The sequence below is a fragment of the Trematomus bernacchii genome, unplaced genomic scaffold (genome assembly GCF_902827165.1).
Source record: "Trematomus bernacchii unplaced genomic scaffold, fTreBer1.1, whole genome shotgun sequence".
In the NCBI taxonomy this organism is placed as follows: domain Eukaryota; kingdom Metazoa; phylum Chordata; class Actinopteri; order Perciformes; family Nototheniidae; genus Trematomus; species Trematomus bernacchii.
This window is the reverse complement of record NW_022987720.1, coordinates 23500092-23523772: the sequence shown is the minus strand read 5'-3', so window position 1 is coordinate 23523772 and position 23681 is coordinate 23500092. Positions and strand designations below refer to the sequence as shown.

Sequence of the window (23681 nt, the reverse complement as noted above, 5' to 3'; positions counted from 1 at the left end):
GTTAAATATATGTTTTTGTTTGAACATGAGAAAACAGGAAACACCTCAGAAAAAAGCTTGACCTACCAACATACAGTGTTAATAACACCTTTCTGCTGGGTTAACCCACACTTTGGACACCATGCCTGAATAAAATATCCCAGTTTGAAATATGAATAATCCTGTCAGAGCCTTTTGATCTTACATGCTTGAGTAATTCTGCTTCTCATTTAATTTAGGAGGATATTACACACTTTTGTTAGCACCATTCCCATAATGTAAAGCCATTGTTCAGGTGTATATGCAACACGACAGATGAAGAAAAGAAAATATTAGAAAACTATTGCACTGATGGTTCCTTTTACAAGATTAGATTATAAGATTACAAACACAGAGCAACATGTGTGTGTTGTCATGTCAGTCAGTGTACTGGGTGGAGTTTTTGTATGGAGTTGTATCACAGTGCTCGATCTAGCAGCTCCCACAGTGATACATTGTGTGACAAAAACCTATTTCCACTGGAGGACATGTGGCGATAATAAGGAGACCAGGAGGTGAGATATTTGACCTACATAACCTCCTCATGAAAAGCACAGATGTATGATAATTGAAAATAATGTGATCAATTACATAGGATTTTGTTAGGCAACATTGGCTTATAAATTACCTTACAAAAAACGAGCCAGAATTTGGTAAGGATGATAAAAGGAATTTGCTTTGATGTTTAAATGTACATAAATAACAGCAAAAGAGAAAGCAAAAAAAAAAGATAAAAGCAGATATTGGAAAAAAAAGGGAGAGAAATACAATGCACTGTATCAAGCAAGGGTTTTTGTATGAGCATGTAGCACTGTGGATCGAATGGGCACCACAGTGATATTGGGCAATACAAAAACCTGAACTAAAATACTCAATATCACTGTGCGTCAAGAAAGAGAAGATCAGGTAATCCCCCCAAATCCCTTGAATCTAAAGCAAGGTGATATTAAAAAACTATTGCTCTGATGGTTCCTTTTACAAGATTAGATTATAAGATTACAAACACAGAGCAACATGTGTGTGTTGTCATGTCAGTCAGTGTACTGGGTGGAGTTTTTGTATGGAGTTGTATCACAGTGCTCTATATAGCAGCTCCCACAGTGATACATTGTGTGACAAAAACCTATTTCTACTGACTGAAGGGAATGCTGTGTATGATGCTGATGATACAAAAGACGGCTCAGAAGGTCGGAGTGCTTTCTGATGCCTGTATTTGTACAAAATAAACTCTTAAGATGAGTAAAGATGCTTAAGAAAAGATTAAGATAAGACACTATTTTGTGTTATCCAGAGGGAAATTGCTGTGCAGTAGTTGCTAATACAAACTAGGGCTGGGCGATATGACAAAAAACTCTCAGTATTTTTCCAAACTAGAACGGTATCACAGTGTATCATGGCATTTATTTATTTTTCAATGAGTGGAAATGTATTTACATTTATAAGTGTTGGCCACACACAAACACACCTGATCAGTGGTGGCCCTCATGAGTCTTATTTGGTGAAGGAATCAAAATGCATGAAACAGCTGCAAAATGTAAACCATTTTATTGTGCAAACTTTGCGTACCACATAACAACATAACTACTAACAAGAAAAGCACTGTTTGAAAATGTAAACAAATCCCCCCTTCCCTGAAACTGCACATTTGAATTATGATTGACCTTCAAACAGAGGTTCAAAATAAAAGAAGAAAGTGCAACGTAATAAACCTCGCTTCAAGCCAAGGTACACTACACAGACAATATTCAAGTATTTAAACAAATATAACTAGTGCAACTTGGCTGGCACTGCACTATTATCCCTCAATATAGAGACTTTAACACACTTTATTTAACAGTCAAAATGGCTACACTATGAACGTCATAAAGGCACCAAAGCTGAACATTATCTACAGACTAGTGAGGCGACATTAAGGCTTTGGTAAAGCTTGTTGAGAATTGAGACATCTCAGACATTACACATTTTGTAACACTGCAACGGTATTGCGGTATATGAAAAATTCACATCATACGGTATAAAGTTCACGGTATTAGGTATGAAACGGTATACCTCCCAGCACTAATACAAACCATACGAAAACAGAAAATATAAAAATATAAAATACAAATATATTCAATTGCAAAAGAAAGTTAAAAGTAAGGAATAGTCTAATCTACAAATATATTAGTAGTCATATGTTATATTGCACTTACGTCCCATTAATGCTCATTAAGTCTCAACATGATATAAGTTGTTGTGGTTGAGTTGTAATGATAAATAATTAAATACTGACAATAAAAATGGTGGTTTAAGAGCTTAAAACTGATAAAGTGACACCCAGAGGATTGTGGTAATAAAAAAGTTATTAGGTTTCCAAGTGTAAAATGACAAAAATAATATAAATATATTGTATGATTTCATAGTTAAAAAAAAGGAGTGCTGAAATATTGTGAATACTCCTGCCGAGTACAAAACATTGACCACACACACTGTCAGGTTTTTGTACGAGTATGTGGCACTGTGTGGAACGGGGGGGGCACAGTGCTATATGGCAATACAAAAACCTGTCCTAAACTGAACGGAGGCCCAGAGTCACTATGCCTAAAACCTTAGAAACCCACAAACCCCAGAAAAGCTGTTTTTGTCTTGCCATCATATCATATTTTTCAAAATCCCAAAACACCATTCATCACTCTCATCAGAAGCGTGTGAATGTAATTTGTCCATAATCTTAATATAGATCAATTACTATATGTCTTAGTGGTGTTTGGTTGCAGACAGAATATTAACCATGCAACAAATAATGCAAAGGTTTTTGTATATGCCACATATATGTGGCACTAGGTATGCAGCAACAGCAATAATGATATCAACAATTATATATTTCACATACTGAAAAACTAAAAGAGGAAAAAGGTGGGCCTACTTACAAATTACAGTTTAAAGTATGTTTTTAACTTGATGAATGGTCACAACGCAAGGATCTAACATGTATTTGATGAGAAAATGAACTGCTAACTGCTACCCATAACTTTAAATGTTCTATACAAACACACACATACACTCAAAACAGTTAGACTAAGTAACAGACACTATCAAAAGAGAAATGAAAATGTGGGTACTTTTTGGACTTCCTTGCTGGTTAATATTTATGTAACACAGAGGAAACATTTACCACAGCAGGTGTTTCCTCATCCAGTCAACAAACTGAACGTTTAGACTGAAAGCCAAGGGCTCAGAAACCAGCCCTGACAAGACATGATAATACTTAACGCAAAAGCATGCCAGAAAAATTGTGTGTTTTATGTTTTCAAGATTAAAATAATTATTGAATCAAGCAATTCCATTCTAATAGATAACATTTGTCTTAGCCAGTACCGTTGAAAAGTATTTACTTATTAGTATTCATTTACTTACTTAGTATTTAGACTTTGTGACTTTGTCTATCACAGAATAAACATTTAAAAACATTTGAATGGTTTTAGGATTTCATGCAATTTAGTCTAACTAGGTAAGATAAGGTTAGTACAGACCAGAGCAGCATCAAGGAATCAGCCCCTTTTTGTGGGAAGAAATGTCTCGGTGACGTTAGCTACAGGACTACTAGTGAGGACGCGTGTGAACTGCGAGCGCCGGAGCCTGTGGCGCGCTTACACTATTGCGCCACATAAGCGCATAAAGGTGCGCGCATTTGCGCTTCAGATGAGGCTCCCTCCGCAAGATTAGGGCCCCTCCGTGAGGCCCCCTCCACGAGGTGAGGCCCCCCTCCACGAGGTGAGGCCCCACGGCGGCCCTGTGTGTAACCATTAACCAATAACTAACCAAGGTAACCCCCCCCCCCACCTTATCACCTGAATCTCCTCCTAGAGCACCATTGTGTTCTTTTTAACCAAATATCTCTCTGAGGGGCGTGGGGAGTGGCTCCTTATTTTCATCTAAAGTAATAAACAGAGAATCAGCACTTTTGAAACAGGGCTGAAACAGAGGGGTTTATGGGATGCTACAATGATCTGTTGGGTGTTTGGAGCCAAACACTTCAGAGACATGTTGTGTATATATCTGAGACCTATAATATATTGATGAAAAACAGTATGATAGGGGACCTTTAATATAATATGGGATACACACTGTTAATGGCAACATTATTCTGGGGACACTGACAGAGTGCCAATGGGGACATCTATGGCTCAGAATGTAGATATTTGTCCGAGGGCATGGTACAGTATGTTTGCAAATATTTCGTCAAAAAAAGTAGAAAAAATAGGAACTTTGACCAGGTAGATGACATGTCGATCAACAAAAATCTTTACAATTCACCAGAGATCAAAAAGAATATATAAAGACAAAGCCACTCAAAACCATAATATCAATCGCACACTATATACAAAAAAGTATTAGGACACTCGTCTTAATCATTGAATTCTGTTTCATTCACTCCCATTGCCACAGGTGTATAAAATCAAGCACCTAGCCATGCAGTCTGCCTTTACAAACATTTGTAAAAGAATGGGTCGTTCTAAAGAGCTCACTGAATTCAAACATGGTTCTGTAATAGGATGCCACCGTTGCAACAAGTCAGTTCGTGAAATGTCTTCTCTCCTTGATATTCTACGATCAACTGTAAGAGGTATTTTTGTAAAGTGAAAACGTTTAGGAACCAAAGCAACGCAGCAACGAAGTGTAAGACCACGTAAAGTTACAGAGAGGGGTCGCCGAGTGCTGAGGCGCATACTGCGTAAAGTTCCAAACCAGCTCTGGCATTAATATCAGCACCAAAACTGTGCGCCGGGAGCTTCATGGCATGGGTTGTCATGGCCGAGCAACTGCATGCAAGCCTTACATCTCCAAGCACAAATCCAAGCGTTGGATGGATTGGTGTAAAGCACCACTGGACTCTGGAGCAGTGGAAACTGGCATGACTGTGCCCAAAGCAAGGTCCATTAAGGCAGTGGTTCCCAAAGTGGGGGGCGCAGAGGCATGACAGGGGGGGCGCGAGAGACCAGGAGGAAAAATGGTTATTAAAAAAAAAAAAAAAAAGATTTAAAAAAATAATATGATACAGTACTATTACGTCTGGGTCTCTGTGTTTCATTAAAGCTCGGCTCTGTGTGTGTGTGTGTAACGAGCCATTTTGTGTGCGTGCGCGCGCGAGAGAGAGAGAGCGCACCGGTACCGGAGATCGTTGTTGTTAGCTTCTGGTGCTAGCGAGCTACGCTAACGGATATAAGGAGTTTTTTCAACAACAAAGTGGAGGAGAGTCCTCTCCTGTCAGACTGAGAGACTCAGTGAGCTAAAGGACTCTCTCAGTGTTATCTCAGTGGGTCTCAAATGTTTTGGTCACCATTAATGTAAACAATTATTTCCGAGGCACACGTTTAGATCATTATAGTTATAAAAAAATAAGAGAATAAATGAAAAACAGGTATGAAATACTATATGACAGTAAAAAAAGAATAAAGTTTAAAAGGGTGATTTGTAAAATATCCATAAAGAAAAAGTTAATCTGTTTACAGTTCTGTTTCATATGGGTGTTGAGAGAGGTATCCATAGATCTCTTCATTTTGCTCTCAAAGTGCACCAGATTGATGCATATAACTTCAATATTTAAAAATAAATCTTCCACTTTACCCCTGCTTACATCTATATGCCGTGAGCTGATTATCGAGCTGATGTAACAGTCGCGGGCAGGGGCGGACTGGGACTACAAATCAGCCCGGGACTCTCGACCGGCCCACTTCAGTACCGCCGGCCCACCTCGGTAAATTATCAACGGGGGGGGGGGGGGGCTAGTGACTTATCCGAGCGGCCCACATCGTCCGACCGGCCCACTTCAGTACCGGCCCATCGGGATTCGTCCCGAACGTCCCGATGGCCAGTCCGCCCCTGGTCGCGGGTACACTGTGTATATGCGTGGGGAGTGTTGCAGTAGAAAATTCCACTGTAGCGACCGGTACATTAATGGGAAACCCTAAATGTTTGAGCACCCTCTATGAAACGTCAAGCTACCCCACAGCACCGCCAAAATAAATCTCTGGAGCCACCACTGAGCCTGACTTGTGTTGGGGGGCCCGACTTTTTATTTTCTCCAAAGGGGGGGCCTGACAGAAAAGGTTTGAGAACCACTGCATTAAGGCATGGTTGGATGAGTTTGGTGTGGAATAATTTGACTGACTCGCACAGAGCCCTGACCTCAACCCCATTAAACACCTTTGGGAAGAACTAGAACGGAGAGCCAGGTCCTCTCGTTCAACATCAGTGTCTGACTTCACAAATGCTCTTCTCGATGAATGGGCAAAAATTCCCACGGAGACAGTCCAAAATCTTGTAGAAAGCCTTCCCAGAAGAGTGGAAGCTGTTATAGCTGCAAAGGGGATTCCTAAGAATTTGGAATGGGATGTCATAAAGCTCCTGTAGGTGTAAAGTGCATGTGGCCCAATACTTTTGTCTATATAGTGTATGTCGAAGCTAGACTGTAGAAGAAAGGTTGGGGGAACACAAAATGAAGTAGGATTGATAGTCTTGGGACTGTGGATGTCAGGTCAAAAATCCATTCAATGACTGACAAGTTGTCAGGACAAAAAGTGGTGGACCAACGGAACAACAGACCATTATTGCCATCCATAGGACCACACCGCCACTGTGGCTTAGAACAAACACTAAATCAAAGATCTGCAACCCACCTCACAAGTTCCTGCATATGTAGGTCTGGGACAAAGTGTGGCCTAATGTTAAGTTTTCAAAAACTAAGCTTAACTCTCTTGAGGCTCTGTGTTTTGTTTTGATAAGTTCTAGAATACTTGTTTAAATTGGCTACTTGTGCACTATAGAACTACTCATTGCCTTTTGCGTAAAGCTGCATTCACATTTAATTTCTACAGTTACCTCCCGGGGTTCGCGCCGCTTAGCACAGCTGTCATCTGATTGGTTGCACATAAAAAGGTCAGTGAACAAAGTCAACATAATTTGACAATGTCGAGCACCACATTTCCCATAGAAACAAAACGGCAACGTCCGCGCCGAGACCTTTTGCCGCTTTTCATGTTAATGCAGCTTTAAGATGGGTGTGGCAATTTTAATGATAAAAGATTAGGTATTTAGTGCTTTAAGGTTTAAACGTTTAAAACTCTCATAAAGACCCAACTGTGTGTGTCAGTACAGATACATACACTACAACTTTTCTGTGTCTGTCGTCATACAACTGCAACTTTAGAAAAACGGAATTGAAAAGTGGAGGAACGACTATTTGTGGGGGAAACTTCTGTGTAGCAATGCAGGAGGAGTCACCGACTCAGGAAGGAGACACGGGGAGAGCTGGAGCTTTGATGTCAAACACTGATGGTTTATTTAGGAGCTTCGGCCGGAGAATTCACAAAACAAGTCAAAGGGTCAGAGGTTCTGACTTCACGGTAGAGTTGCCATGTCAATTCTGAAGAACTCTACCCCAGACCCATGTATTTAGCTAGTTCAGAGAGAATAATCAACATTGTGCATAACACCTCTATCAGCTGACGCCAACAGGCAGGAACAGGGAGACAAAACACTGAGAGCAAAGCAGCCAAGGTTACAGGTGCGTGTGCTCAGTCAGGACAGTATGAACTGATAAACTGGGTCAAAGTTATGGGCCTTGGAAAATATTTCCCCAACACTATTTACCTCTAGATTATTGCTTCAGATTGAACAACACATTGACATAAGTAAACATGAATGTCATATTAAAGCGTAACCATGAAGTAAACACCACCATTGGAATTGTATTATGAGATTGAATAAAATAACTTTTTACTCAAATAGTACACCAAGCATCCTGTGAACACAATGTTGGAACCCGCTTTTAACCTCCTAAACGCATTTTCTCAAATGACATCATACATTTCTCAGTTTAGCTGTAACCGTTTACATTAAGTGTGTATTTTTTTAATTCTTCACCTTCCAGCCAGTACACTATCAAAATTAGGAGTATGGACTTACAATTAAACATCTCTATTTTGCTTTGATCAAATTAAACCTGATAATAATGTGACTTGAAACGTTGAATGTTTCAGTGAAAATAAACACTCACTGCATGGAAGGTTAGAAATGCAATCCTTACATGTGTAAAATGTTAAACACTAACATGTACACAAGGCTTGTAAGCTAGTTATTGGACTAAAACACAAGATATCTTTAAGACGGACAGTAAGTCTGTGTTTATAATAGATCAAGTTACAACGAATACACATTTTTAAACTTCAATTGTGAAAATGTGGACAAGCTCTATAACCATTGCTTCAGGAGCTGGAGGGTCTGATAAAGAGGAAGTGTTCACTAACCGTTGGCAAAACACACATAATTTTATATAACCCAGACCACAGGAAATGCATATCTCAAGGGAAGTGGTTAATAAATAGTACAGTGGGCATTGCTTCATCAGTTGAGACTAACATGAATGCTTTTCTTGGTTTAATATCATTTGAAGTATTTGTATTAGAAGCAGATTGTAATATATCACTGTGACGGATACTTTGACTACTGGGGGAAAGGAACACAAGTCGCAGTGACTTCTGGTGAGTAATAATTTAATATATATCAAGTGAAGACAATTCAATTTCTTTCAGGTTTATTGTTGCATTTTTCTATATTCTAACTCTGCTCATAAATAACATTAATCTGTAGCAAAAACAATATCACGGTGAATGTTAGGTATAAAGTAATTTACTGAATAGGTACCGTCATTTATTAGATAATAGTAGCTATAAAATATTTTTGTACTAAGATCTATTGAAACATATCACTGTGACGACTACTTTGACTACTGGGGAAAAGGAACAATGGTGACCGTCACAACAGGTAACAAAAGCTTTTATGGTCTTTATATTGAAAATGTAATAATTACTCAATTGAATATATCATATTTAGATTCGGGGGCACCAAATGCATCTTTAAGGCGCTCATTTTTGTACGTTAGATGTGTTGACACATTACACTGTGCTACGGTGCTTTTGACTACTGGGGTAAAGGCACAATGGTTACAGTCACATCAGGTAAGGCACTCCTTATTTTTCTTTCTCTAATATATTTAAATCTCAACGTAAATAAATTGGTAGTTAAAAAAAAAAGGAATTTCTGACACCATGCAATTCATTCAATTCTGGGATACTGTAAGCCAAATGTGTTAAAATCAATAGACTCAATTCAAAATGTTGAAAATCATGTTTAGTTCTCTTTTCTGAGTCCTTGTTTGAAAAAGCCCAGGTAAACAGAGGGTAGATTGTCAGGGAACAGGTTTTTGTATGCAGTGGTTGATAACTTGTTGAACTGTGACTACGCTTTTGACTACTGGGGAAAAGGCACAATGGTCACCGTCAGCTCAGGTATGTCATTTTAATATTTCCAATTAGAGAATTCAATTCCTAATCATCTAACTAAAATATATATTGTCATTTTCATGTAGTCACAACTATTGGTCAGTTTTAAAACAGCCAAAAGTCCTTTGCAGCCTGATAGAGAATCTGAGAAAAGCTTTACATGATTTAGTTCAGTTGTAAAGCAAGTCTAGCAACAGGTGTATATTTGAGCTTGATTGTAACTGCCGTAACACACAAATTATGTGACATTAAGTAAGGGACATTAAAGTAATGAGTTTTTGTGAGAAGTGTCAGTTGACTCTCATGACTGTGACAACTGGGCTTTCGACTACTGGGGAAAAGGCACTATGGTAACAGTGTCCTCAGGTAAGAATTGTACCATTTAAAGTCTACAACAAGTTGTTTTTCAGACTGCACAATATCATGTAAAGTTATTTTTTAGCATGTGAAGTCTAACTTAAAAAATAAAGCTTTGAATACACAGTCAGTGATATTCTCAGTAGGACACAATGGTGGATATTTGCGGTAACTGTAGCTTGGGTTAGCAAGCGGATTTAATAATATAGTGTGATTAATAGAAAATGAAGTCAAATCTTTCCGCTCGCCATTAGATGTAGCCTTATAATACTAACAGCTAAGTAGATTCAGCACTGTGCTACTACGAAGCGTTTGATTACTGGGGAAAGGGTACAACGGTAACTGTTTCATCAGGTAAGAATACTTTCTTATTTCATACATAACCGCTAAATTTGAGATTAAGAAATGGATGTTTAGTGACTTTAAATGTTCATCCATTTAACTCAAAAAGTTATTTAATTGAGGTAGGTTAAACGTTGTCCAACAATCAAAATCTAGACGAATGACAGAGGGGAACATAAAGATCCGTGAATGGATAATTTAAAATATAACGCAATCAGGACGGTGCTTTGTTACATTTAATTAAAACTAAATTGTCTTATCACTGTTTTACCTAATGCCTGGTGAAAATGTCTGTTGTATACAATTTATTTGTAATTGTATTAACACGTATGTTATTTCTTTTTTCAGCCACTGCCACTGTCAGTGGACCAACTGTGTTTCCTCTGATGCAATGTGGCTCCGGGACCGGAGGCACAGTCACTCTCGGCTGCTTAGCCACCGGCTTCGCACCGTCTGCTCTGACCTACGGATGGAGCGAAAAGGGGGTAGGCTTGCCCTTGACAGACTTCATTCAGTACCCCCCCATACAGAAGAACAACCACTATCAGGGTGTCAGTCAAATCCAAGTGAGTAGAGCGGACTGGGATGCCAAGAAGGAATTCACATGTACCGTGACACATGAAGCGGGAACTGCGCAGGGTGACTTCAAAAAGCAAGGTAAGACCTTTGTTAAGTCAAATGTAAGTGTCTTAGTAGTTGATTAAAAATCTAGCAAATAAGTTTTCATGGTGGAACAACAATGTTAATTATTTGTTCTTATTAAATTAAATTCTAGTAGTGTGCTTATCATAAATGTTAATTATTTGTTCTTATTCAATTGAATTAAATTGTCGCAGTGTGGCAATAATAACTTATGAATATTGTCAGAATGAATAGGTTGGGAGTGTAGTGTCGAAGAAAGTTTTACACTTTATAGTGCACTGCTACAAGGCTACTTCTAGTCACTAATACTTAAGATACTGATAACATAACATAAAATCAGTTGGTCACCTTATGTAAGATAACTATTTAAATTCCAAAAATAACAAATTTAACAAATATTGAAACGAAAAATTGTGCTTCAAGGCGTTGTACACAAAAGCTATTAAACAAGAGAGTTTATTAAATATGGCAACTTAGTGTAAATCCTGCATATTGCAAATAAACAATTGAACAATTAACAACAAAAAGGAGGCAGCAAATAGCAGGAACACTTATGATAAGAACAATTCAACCTGTCAGTAAATACTCAAAACAAAGGAAGGGTGACTGTAAAATAAAGGCAATGTTGAATAAATGTGTTTTAAGTTAACGGGGAAAAAGTTTACAAAGCTGTAATAGCCCTCTAGTTTTGGTCCATTGTTAAATAAAACTGAGCTCAACCTTAACCTTTATAATAGTATACAGAGCTGCTCATTTTGTAATTCGTCAAATGAATGAATAGCGGTTTAATTGTTCAAAAAGACAGATATACTCCCATCTGTCATTTCAAAGGAACATTAACACAGGAGAGCATGCAAAACGAATTAATTGTTGCAAAATGATGTGTGTGAAATAGTGTATCCTTAAATATTTTTATAGTTTTATAATAAGTAGGGATAACGGCCAAATCTTACAGTGAGGTGGAACGAGAAGGCTAAAGCTCAGCTGTTAACTTACGTCTATTTTTTTCATTTCTAATTTACTGTACACCCTCTGCACCTGTTACAAAAACAGATAACTGCTATATGTCCTGCTTCTTTCCGTCGATCTGCATTTTACAAATGTCTGTCTGCTTCCCCTTTTATCGATGTTGATTATTAACTTTAACTGTGTGTTCGCTTGCCCGAGCATCTAATGTATATGCAGAAGCAAGCATTACTTGTTACATACAAGTCTTTTATTTAACTATTAACTTTATTTATTTTTCTGCAGTCTTTATTAACAAGCTACAGTAAGTGTTAAATGGAAGAGCATAATCACCATGTGAAATACGAACAAAGTTATACACTCAAATATAATATATGTTTAAAGTGAATATAATAAAAAAATAAGCATTGTAGCACATTGTTCACATTTGCTTCTGCATATATATATATGATTACCTGCTTCTGCAAACATATTTGTGTATATGTTTGTTTTTCAGAGGTGGAATATAGAGTTCCAACTCTTAAAGTGTTAGCCTCCACTTCCTCTGGAGACAATGAGACTTACCTCTCCTGCTTGGCCAGTGATTTTTCACCTGCCGAATATGAGATCAAATGGCTGACAATCAACAATCAAAACATCATAACCCAAATCCACGAGATGAAAACTCTTCCTGCGGAAAGAAAGGACGAGAATGGAACTTTACTGTACAGCGCAGCAAGTTTCCTCACGATGGATTCCAATGACCCGACTTTGAAGAACCCTGTCACATGTCTGTTTGAGGGGAAAGGGGAAAAAGGTCCAAGTACCGTGAATAGATCGCTCAACATAACGAAATGTTATGACAAACCGGGGGAGGGCCTTATCGGTAAATGACTACTTTATCTTTCAAAATTGTATACAAAGAGTTCAATTTTCATGTTTTTGCAGCCATCTCTGTTAAATAATTCTTCATTGTCTCCTCATTTAAAGAAGTCAGCACAGATTGTCCTATAGCAGATGCCGATGTACATATCATCGAACCCTCAATGGAGGACATGTTTTTACAAGACAAAGGAACGGTATATTGTCGAGTCAAGGTTAACAAAACACCTCTGGATAAGATTTCGTGGGAGACCGAGGCTGGAAATCCAATACCTGGTGCCATCCCAACTACCAAATTTAAGGGCGGTAAGGGAGTATTTGATGCTGAACTTACCATCACGTATGAAGAATGGATAAAGGGCACCAAGTTTGTCTGCAAGGTGGAACATAACGATTGGATGGAGCCACTTAAAACAACCTACCAAAGGATTAATGGTAAGAATCTATGGGGCAATTGTTCAAAACCTGTTTTCAATTCCTTTTGTCATGCCATCAAACATGAGTGTTATTTCTTTGTGTATTATGTAGCAGGGATTTTCTTCTTTAGGCCTTCTATCTGTGGCCAGAGCCCTAATTGTTCTCTAATGCTTGCAGGAGGAACGACTCAGCGTCCATCAGTGTTTATGCTACCTCCCCTAGAACATACTAAAAAAGAAACGGTGACCCTGACTTGCTTAGTGAAAGACTTCTACCCGAAGTATGTGTTTGTGGCTTGGCTTGTTGATGATCAGGAAACAGTCTTGCAATACAACACCACCACAAGCCCTATAGAAAACGAGGGATCCTATTCTGCTTATGGCCAGTTAACTCTCAGCCTTAAACAGTGGAACGACAATGACACTGTGTTTAGCTGTGTTGTTTACCATGAGTCTATGGTCAAAACAGGAACTAAAGCCATTGTCAGATCCATTGGGCACAGAACATTTGAAAGAACCAACCTGGTCAACCTCAACATGAACATCCCCGATACGTGCAATCCCCGCAATTAGATGTGATTCTGTGTCACTGTGTCTTCGGCTGTTTGTTGTTTAATGTTTGTGCTTGTTATATCACATTGTGTTTGTCGTTTTAATGCAGATTCAAAATAAAAAAAAGCTCTTTGCAACTCAGTTGTTGTATGTCGCATGTTGTTTATGTCTTTATTAGTTTAATATCTCCATGTTTATCATACTGTAAGTGTGGAGTCACAGTGCTCTCCTAATGCAACACACATTAGGTTAAGCCATCCGTGTGTTAAGCAGTGATTAAAATAGATCAAATTTAACATCATCACCTCAAAAGAAATCTAATGAAGAAAATCTATTTGTTTATCGTGTTTGGTATACATAGTATTACCATTGTTTGTGTGACTTGTCTTTGTGTATGTGTGTTTCTACTACTGGGTCTTGCAGCCCGACATAAGACAAATAGTTATTCACGGCCAAACTCCAGCTCTATGGTCGAATAATGAATTGACTGATTCACAAGCCAGGTCATGACACATAAAGGGGTCTTTCAAAAGCAATTCAAGATCATTGTAGGATGACTTTAATTATCATAATCAATTTTAGTGGGACCTTTAGCCCAGCCTTTTACACTTACAATAATGTATACAGTTACATTATTTTAATTTGTAGTTCAACTTGGATTGACTGACATTGATTAACTGTAGTTTCACACTGACCTGAGGTTATTAAGAGTGAGGGAGGGAAGTGATTATGATATGGTAATCATCTCATGAGCCACTGTTTTAAAGCTGGGTTTGTCTCAGGCATTAACTGAATAATTACTGTACATCCAGGCTCCTCCCAAAGGATCATTGACAAGGAGGTAGGAGATAACAAGGGAAGCACAGAGGTAGAAGAAGATGACATGAAAAGCACAGCCATCACCTTCATCTTTCTCTTCCTCATCACTCTGCTGTTCACCATTGGAACCACTGCTTTCAAGGTAATAATGAGTTAATTAGGTAATGATGTGGATTGAATTCAGCCAGAAAAAGACAACTGAGTAAGTAGTTGGATGTCTTCAAACAACACTAAGGGGTGGACCGAAAACTCCACTAATATGAGAAGTTACAAAGGGTGCATGTAGTGAATAGACGTTGTAAATGAAATGTCAGAATACGTGATAATATCTAATGTAATCATATCATAACTGCCTTAGTTAGTACATATTGTGAATTGGCTAGAATCAGGCAATAAGATAGGCAGCATGATACAGGGGTTATGATTCAATAAATTAACATAAGCAATACTATTTATTTTAATCTTATTTTATAAAAAACTTTTAAAGTGTAAAGAACAACCAGCCATATGCATAACATCTGAGTAAAACTAATTGTACGCGATCAGAACCGTGGAATCTGCATTTGCATTATTCACAGCTGCTTTAAACTTGATCTAAGTATTTTTTGCAATCCGAGCAAAGGAATTAACTTTTGCTTAAGAGTAATACAACCAGGATTCTTTAGGTAAACAAATTAAATAAAAACAAAGTTTAACCCTTGTGTTGTGTTCGAAAGCTGTTACCGTTCATGGTGTTAGCGGGTCAATTTTGACCCATGATTATCTAAGTCCAAAACACTCAAAAATAATGACTATCATCCAATATTGTTTTATCGACATCATAACTAACTTATTATGCATTCATAACCGTACAATCCTGTTGTAATTGTATTGTATGGCCCCAAAACACATTACACCACATATTTAAGTAAAAAATGTGATTAAATTCAATCATTATATTCCCTATAGTGGAGACAGTGGATCATTACGTTATCTGACTATAATAGACTAATATTAGAATACAATTTCCCCCCAAAACGTTTTTTAAACTTTATATTATTAACTACAGTAACCTCTGTGGTGTCTAAAGTCAAAGATGAATCTTGATTGGGCCAAATTTGACCCAGTGACCCACAAGAATGCTGCCCAGACCCGAACACCAAATGATACACTTATTTTTTTTAGAGACCTTAAGACTTGGCTAAAATTGTCAAAAATCAGTGTTGTAGTGTGTAGTGTTAATTTCGTTGACTAAAACTATGTCGAAATATGTTCGTCAACGACCTTTTTTTCCATGACGAAAACGAGACGATGACGAGACGACACCGACGGCAGTAAACAATAACTAACGAAATCATCATGCAATATCGTTGACGAAAAGTGACGAGACGAAAATGTAGTTTACTAAATAAAAACTATGCCAAAATCTCTCTTTACTTTCGTTGACGAAAAATGAGGAGACGAAATATTATTAAAGATAACGTTACATTTCTGAAAGTCAGTTTTTCTCCCAGCAGTTCCATTTCCGGTGCTGCGGCTTGGCAGCAGCTGTGTGTCTGTGCTGCGCGCGGCGGTACATTTGAATTACACCGGGCAGCGGCACAATATGAACTGTCAGGAAGACTCGGGTCTAACTACTCATGGTCTAACTAACCTTATTTAACAGAAAATAAAATGGCAACAACAGGGCTTGGGAGCAGTGGTCGCACTCGCGTTAACCGAATACCCCCCCCGTCAGCGCGAGTGAGTGATAAATGGTGCACTCGACGGGTAATAATGGATTATGACGGAAATGTTACGATCCTGTCCGTCAAAATGACTGACAACGAAAAAGTCTAACGCCACCACTGCTTGGGAGAAAGAAACGATGTGATATTTGGGCCCATTTTCGCTACAATGAGGCTGAGAAAAAAAGCGAATGCATTGTTTTATCAGAAGGGAAGCAATGTAGCCTTAACACAGCTGATAAAAACACCACAAACCTGACCAGATACTCTCTGCAAAGCTGCATTCTTAATCATTCAACCTGTGTTTTTCATCAAATAAGGACAAGATATAATCTTATTGTGAAATAAGTTTGACTAAAATGACAAATTATTGGTTTTGGCTAGACTAGTTTGACTGAAATGTTCTATATAATCTGATGACTAAAAAAGACTCAACAGTTTTCATTGACAAAAAGTAGACTAAAATAATTAGTTTTCTTTGACTAAAATAAGACTAAAATGCTCAGACTTTTAGTTGACTAAATCTTGACTAAATAAAAACAGGATGAAGGTGACTAAATATGACTAAAACTAAAAAGGAAATTTAACACAGGACTAAGACTAAAACTAAATTAAAAAATAGCTGACGAAATTAACACTACTAGTGTGTATAGCTGTTGTGGAGGATATCATGAAGCCTTGTTCCGATAAAAAAACCTAGAGCTTATTATTGTGTTTTTGTGTTTTTAGCACTTCTTAACACGTGACTTGTGTGGTCATTTATTATTTTATGATTCCTATGATGTTTTAATGTTTTGTCAAGCACTTGACTTTGCTGTGAAAAGCGCTTTATAAATAAATGTTACTTACTTACTTATTGTATAATTTTAACTTGAAACGTGTCACGGGAGACCCGAACACTTAAATGGACATTGAACTATAAATAAAACATGTGTAGTCTTTTTGAGAATTAATACAGTATCGCCAAAGATAACCTCACATTATTTATATTTTCTTTATAGTAAATATAGTAATGTTTTTAATAAAAGGTAGTAATACATTATTAAAGAGTTTTTAGAACAAGTCCCAATATCAATGATGTAGGCATGTTGAGGGGGCGGACACAGATCCTACAGTATACTTTAAAATAGAAAAAATCCCTTTTTACGTAAAGAGTTCTAAAGACTTTTCTACAGAGGTGTTAAGTCAACCCTATGGTAACCATCATACTTAAAGTTGTGTCTTATTGAGTGTTGAATATTATGTTTCACATAGATTAATGAATCTTAATGAATGAAATGAGAACAGCATACTACAACATAAGCCAGTTGTAACACTAAGTATTGATACCATTTAGTGATACAGTTATTATTAGTTATTTCTAATCCATTTTTTTTTGTCTTTTCAGGTTAAATGAAACGAGGTGAACTTTCTTTAAAAAAAAGAAAGAAAAGGGGGGGGGGGTTTCACATTTCTTTCTTATAAACTCATGGTACCATGTAAGTTATCACAACTGTCCTTTATCATTTTTCTTAAAAGAGCTTTGTGTGTTTTTGAAAAATAAATATTTCATTAAAGATAACCATTGCTCTCGACATTTTTTCGTAACCTCCCTAGCACCTGGAATCAACAGTCCACTCATTATGTAAATGTCTAAATGTAAATGTATTTGTTACAGTCAGTAAGTTCTCAAGTCTATTATTAATGGAATTGAGAACTAAAACCTTTATCAAAGTCATGAGAAGTCATGTAAAATCTATGTGAAAACTGATATGAGACATTTAAATGTGCACATCGTTTCTTCTACTGGCATAACCACACCTCACACCTGGTGTCTGTCATGCACCGTTGCTCTTGGCAGTGTTTCACTTCTGTATTTTGGTACTTTTTTGGGACCTGGGTGTTACTCAATGCTTCCGCTTGCTGCTTGCCCTGATCACTCTGCCCTGTCATTCTGCAACATCTGTGCAACAGACTTCAAGCCTCGTCTCCACCTGACTGTAAGACACCAGACCATGTAAAAGTACAACTCTGCCACCTAGCCTTATATGAATATAATACACTTAGATATGAGAAAACGCAGTTGGTAACTTGACTAAAAAGGTATGTATATCATAAAAGACTAAATCATCTTATATTTGAAAATTGTCCACAGCTAACTTTTAGAATGAGGCAAGTAATGGATATTTTCTCTATCTCAGAGCAGCGGATTGTCCCTCCAAATATCACACTACACCCTTTGTGGGAAGGTGAATGTGGGGCCTCACCAGTCAGACTCATCTGCACCCTAAGTGGCTACTTTCCTGACGGACTGAAAGTGGAGTGGAAGCAGGACAACGCACATCTAAGTAATGTGGGTACCCAGAAGGTGTTGCAGAGTGTGGAAGGAGTGAAGAAAACCTTCAGTTTAAGCAGCGAGATTGTGCCGAATATCAAAGAGTGGGCAGGTGGCTCAATTTATACATGCAAGTCCGTTCAAAACAATAAGGAATTTATAAAAACAACAAGTATTTGTCAACGTAAGTACATACTACTTCACAGCACAATGAAAAAAATAAGGAGTGTTAATGAGAACATGTATAGACAAATGTGTTTTTGGTTCCTGCAGTCCATGCAAGTGCCCCTCCCTCCATTCATGTGGAGATCCCCAGCTTCAAGACTGTAATGATGGCAGGATCCACGGTGAACGCTACCTGTTTGGTCCACACTATGTTTGAAGCCAATGTGACCTGGCTGATGGATGGTGAAGAGACAGAAAGTAGTTCAGTGCAGAGTAACACAACTCATATTCTCAGTGAAGTGACGCTGACCTCAAGTCAATGGAAACAACTTGTCTTTCTGACATGTAAAGCTGACCATAAGTGCTTCTCATCCACTGAGAAGACTGTGAATGTTGCAGGTATGATTACTATACTATATGAATAATAGATGTCTTTGACAACTAAATACATAAAACAATATAATCTGCTTTGTTTTCTTCTATATCATCCATGGCCTGCAGTTACAGCTCCATTGGTTGGAATCAGGAGATCTCTAAAGGATTTGCTGGAAGGAAATAGTGCTGTGCTGAAGTGTGACGTCACAAAGCTCTCATCACATGACCTGTACGTCACTTTTCAGACCAACGGTGTTGACATTCCTGGCCAACAGTATGTCAATCTTCCTCAAGCCCCAGGCCTCCATTCAATCAGTACAAGTTTCTCTGTCCCTAAAAGTTCCTGGAATCAAAATGCAAGTTTCACCTGCAAAGTGAACCAAGGCTTCTCCAACAGCTCTGAATCAAACTCCACTGGCAATATTTTTGGTGAGAGAAGTAATACTTTCTTCCTTGATGACAGTTGACATGTTTTAAACCTAAAATATTCACTTATTGTTTAATTGGTGCATTGATACATCTCATTTTTCAGTGGAGCCATCAGTGGAACTTCTTCTGGCCCCCAGTGAAGAATCAGGACCCCAGAGACTCTTGTGCTCTGGATCGGGCTTCGACCCACAAATCAAATGGTCTTCTGAGTCTCAGCAAAGATCTCCATCAACTAATGAAATCAGCATGGATGCAGATGGACGTGTGGCGGTAACCAGTCAACTTCATATCCCTCAATCAGAGTGGAGCACAGGGAAGGTCTTCACTTGTGAAGTTTATGACAAGTCTCTGAACAAATCTCAGAGAAAGGACATCAGTGTCTGCTCAGGTAAAACTAAGTGGAGACTCACAACTCCAGCTATCTACTACGAACCATTTGACCAATCAAAAAGTGTTTCAAAAACCTTTGTTTAAGTATTGTGTCAGTATAGTCTTAGAATATAAAAAAGTATTTACAACGGTATCATTGTATAGCATTTTGGTGTTGCATCATAATGTTTTTTCCTTGTTTCCTATCAGCTTGTTCAAGTGCCCCTCCCTCCATCCATGTGGAGATCCCCAGCTTCAAGACTGTAATGATGGCAGGATCCACGGTGAATGCTACATGTTTGGTCCACACTATGTTTAAAGCCAATGTGACCTGGCTGATGGATGGTGAAGTGACAGAAAGTAGTTCAGTGCAGAGTAACACAACTCATATTCTCAGTGAAGTGACGCTGACCTCAAGTCGATGGAAACAACTTGTCTTTCTGACATGTAAAGCTGACCATAAGTGCTTCTCATCCACTGAGAAGACTGTGAATGTTGCAGGTATGATTACTATACTATATGAATAATAGATGTCTTTGACAACTAAATACATAAAACAATATAACCTGCTTTGTTTTCTTCTATATCATCCAGGGCCTGCAGTTACAGCTCCATTGGTTGGAATCAGGAGATCTCTAAAGGATTTGCTGGAAGGAAATAGTGCTGTGCTGAAGTGTGACGTCACAAAGCTCTCATCACATGACCTGTACGTCACTTTTCAGACCAACGGTGTTGACATTCCTGGCCAACAGTATGTCGATCTTCCTCAAGCCCCAGGCCTCCATTCAATCAGTACAAGTTTCTCTGTCCCTAAAAGTTCCTGGAATCAAAATGCAAGTTTCACCTGCAAAGTGAACCAAGGCTTCTCCAACAGCTCTGAATCAAACTCCACTGGCAATATTTTTGGTGAGAGAAGTAATACTTTCTTCCTTGATGACAGTTGACATGTTTTAAACCTAAAATATTCACTTATTGTTTAATTGGTGCATTGATACATCTCATTTTTCAGTGGAGCCATCAGTGGAACTTCTTCTGGCCCCCAGTGAAGAATCAGGACCCAAGAGACTCTTGTGCTCTGGATCGGGCTTCGACCCACAAATCAAATGGTCTTCTGAGTCTCAGCAAAGATTTCCATCAACTAATGAAATCAGCATGGATGCAGATGGACGTGTGGCGGTAACCAGTCAGCTTCATATCCCTCAATCAGAGTGGAGCACAGGGAAGGTCTTCACTTGTGAAATTTATGACAAGTCTGTGGAAAAAACTGTGAGACAGAACATCAGCATCTGCTCAGGTAAAATGAAAATCAGTAATCATACCCATGCAGTAAGTGTACATTAAACATATTAATTCTTTTTTTGAATTATCCGTTAGGCATTGAATCCTTTATCCCACAATTATTACTTGATTGGTGTTGCATGTTCTCCCCCTTTAAATGTCTTGTTCCCTTTTTACAGTAACTCCAGCATCATCTACGACAGTTGGTGTGTATGTTCAGGGACCACCACTCCAGGAGCTTATGAATAAGAGACGGGTGAATATCACCTGTCTTCTGGTCGGCCCGTCTCTTAGTGATTTCTCTGTCAAATGGAAAGTAGGTGACAATAATTCCCTGAATGCCCTTAAGGAGCCACCAGTGAGTCACAGCAATGGGACAGAGACTTTGTGGAGCTCCCTGATTGTGTCGGTGGAGGATTGGCATGCATATAAACATGTGTCTTGTGAGGCAAAGCACCGATGTTCCAACAAGGGCTACGTGGATCATATAAGCAAAAGCAGAGGTAGTGTTATGCATAAAAAGCATATGATTCGTTGTGATTGCTTATAGCTGTTTCTAAACATAATTTGAGAATGCATCAGAACCCTCCATAAAAAAATCCTACAAGATTTGTTATGATAAATGGTCATAATATAATTCTCCATTTGCTCTTGCCTTCTATTTCTGTTTCTAAAGACATGTACCAACCATCAGTGAAGATAATACAACCGACTACCTCTGAACTGTCTACATCAGACGTCAACACACTAATTTGCGAAGTTTCTGGATTTTTCCCGGCCAACATCATAGTGAACTGGAAAGAGAATGGCCAGGAACTCCCCTCTACTCGTTACGCCAACAGTCCTGCATGGAAGTACTCCGGGAGCAGCACTTATTCAATGAGCAGCAGACTAAACCTTTCAAAAACTGACGACAATGAGTCTGCGTATTCTTGTGTTGTTACGCACGAGTCATCTGAAAAGCCTTTTGAAAGCACTATGAAGGATGTTTTCGGTGAGCCGTGTATAACTTTTAGTAAAATTGCAGTTGTTTAATCATAGTGGAGATGTGTTAAGATCAAAGGGGGGCAATACGCCTGGATTTTCATAATGACAGAATGCTGTTGATTGTATAAGCTAAGATACAGACTTCTGTTTTTTGTCCACCGTAGCTTGCTCATAATGTTGCAGAGTAGCAGTAGTGTAAGCAAAAAGGTAAAGAAGTGACTATAAGCATTTCATCCAATCAGAGCAGACTTTGTTTTTACAGGAGGGGAGAGAGAGATAAGCACTAAAATGTAGCCAGAGATTATCAGAAGAAAATTAGCTTTTTTAACATTAAAGCATTTTCTAGTAGAAACTATGGTATATCCCCTCTAAATACAGGTGTTTCTTGATTGTTTTATCATCCAAATACAAATGAATTCAAAAATAACTGTCATGATCCTTTTCTCCAGCCACAGTGACATACAGCAAACCTTCGGCCACCATTCTCCAGGGCTCTGGTGAACTTGTTTGCTTGGTCTTTGGCTACAGTCCAGCGTCCATACACATCACTTGGTTCCTCGACGACACCAGGGAACTGTTGCACTACAACACTAGTGAACCCCACAGAGGCCCAAAGGGAACGTTCAGCATCCAAAGCCACCTTAGTCTGTCTCAAGTCATCTGGTTCCCTGGGGCCAACATCACCTGCAGGGTGACGCATGCAAACACCAGCATATCCCTGAATTCATCAAAACCAGGTGCGAGTTTGTTTATGATCCATGTCTTTGTTGCAAATTAAAAAGGTCAACCGTCTATTGCAAGATAATATATTTTAACATTCTCTCTTTCGGTGTGTTCAAGTCAATGTAGTATTTGTCGTGTCACACCACAGCATTTAACTGACAAATCTAATTTGAATTATTTCACAGACAACTTGGAGGACTGTAATTTTCTAGATGACATCCTGCATGCAGATGTGAACCAAGAAACCGGTGTTGAAGGCTGGTATTTGGCTTTCACTTTTCTCCCGTTATTCCTCATCTCCTTCATCTATGGTGTCTTTGTTACCATGTTTAAGGTAAGATAAAACATATGTACTGTAGTAGTTTGAGGGAATTTAAAGTAACTGTTTGAATTTCCCTGTTTTTATATTTTGATTCAAAACAGTCACCAGATCAACTTCCCTCTGCTTTCTCTTTTCAGACTAAATGATGATACCATTTTATGATCCAAATGTGGACTCTTGAGGATTTTTAAATTGCATGTGGCATACAATGTTAAAGTGTCATGGATTTTCATTTTTAAATATCTATTGTTAGAAAACTGTTCTATACTATATTCCTTTTGTTCTTTATACGTTTCATTCTGTATTTGGTGTGGACACACTATTGCATTTTTAAAATAAACAATAACATTTGAAAAACACACTTTGTTCTTACCTGCCTCTATGATCTAAATAATCTCAAATGATGACATGACACAATCATATCAGTACAATACAGTACACGAGTCACATTGCAAACACTCCTGTGTTACTCAGATTGTCCACTAGAGGTAGACAAGGCTTCACATGCAGCAGTGGTGATTGGCCACCTCTATGTAAACAAGAGTTATGTAGTATTTTTAAGATGCTGACAGGTCTGAACTGCACTTACTTAGTGGTATGATACAGTGGTGCATTCACTTGCAGACACACACAGAGACTGTTTTTATATGTCTTCTCCTTTCCATACACACACAGTCACGTAAATGTGCACACTATGTCTTTGAGTTAGAGCTGCGT

General features: G+C 38.3%; 2 protein-coding genes and 1 long non-coding RNA gene across 5 annotated transcripts in view; 2 read left to right on the top strand and 1 right to left on the bottom strand.

Annotated features, from left to right (window-relative positions):
* Positions 1–9700, bottom strand: part of LOC117493033 — a 55361-nt gene extending 45661 nt beyond the window's left edge. The window contains exon 1 of the long non-coding RNA XR_004556925.1: positions 9656–9700. This is a non-coding gene — a long non-coding RNA (uncharacterized LOC117493033). The remainder of the gene's footprint in view (positions 1–9655) is intronic.
* LOC117492937 (immunoglobulin gamma-1 heavy chain-like) overlaps positions 1–17415 on the top strand; it is a 63489-nt gene extending 46074 nt beyond the window's left edge. The window contains 7 exon segments of the mRNA XM_034143368.1: positions 445–459; positions 9297–9347; positions 10389–10697; positions 12145–12513; positions 12618–12944; positions 14290–14438; positions 17390–17415. Of these exon segments, the coding sequence (XP_033999259.1) occupies positions 445–459; positions 9297–9347; positions 10389–10697; positions 12145–12513; positions 12618–12944; positions 14290–14438; positions 17390–17398 (1229 nt within the window). The 3' untranslated portion in view covers positions 17399–17415.
* Positions 17416–17516: 101 nt separating this feature from the next.
* On the top strand, positions 17517–23323 carry LOC117492929. Of its 3 annotated transcripts, none has more exons than XM_034143357.1 (12): positions 17517–18500; positions 18590–18880; positions 18983–19285; positions 19389–19673; positions 19865–20155; positions 20249–20560; positions 20664–20948; positions 21112–21435; positions 21609–21926; positions 22369–22656; positions 22828–22976; positions 23102–23323. In XM_034143357.1, the coding sequence occupies exons 1-12, from the start codon at positions 18149–18151 to the stop codon at positions 23108–23110; spliced, it is 3207 nt and encodes a 1068-aa protein (XP_033999248.1). In that variant the 5' UTR covers positions 17517–18148; the 3' UTR covers positions 23111–23323. The 3 variants fall into 3 exon arrangements, with proteins under 3 accessions (XP_033999248.1, XP_033999249.1, XP_033999247.1); XM_034143358.1 differs by having other exon boundaries at positions 18974–19285; positions 20258–20560; XM_034143356.1 differs by having other exon boundaries at positions 18974–19285.
* Positions 23324–23681: the final 358 nt, after the last annotated feature.

What these genes read in the sequence shown, in the direction of transcription:
- LOC117492929 (XM_034143356.1), top strand. Translation starts at nt 18,149, where the DNA reads ATGAGGCAAGTAATGGATATTTTCTCTATCTCAGAGCAGCGGATTGTC. An exon ending in CTCCACTGGCAATATTTTTG is followed by an intron (nt 19,286 to 19,388) that starts GTGAGAGAAGTA and finishes CTCATTTTTCAG; the next exon opens with TGGAGCCATCAGTGGAACTT. An exon ending in GAAGACTGTGAATGTTGCAG is followed by an intron (nt 20,156 to 20,248) that starts GTATGATTACTA and finishes TATATCATCCAG; the next exon opens with GGCCTGCAGTTACAGCTCCA.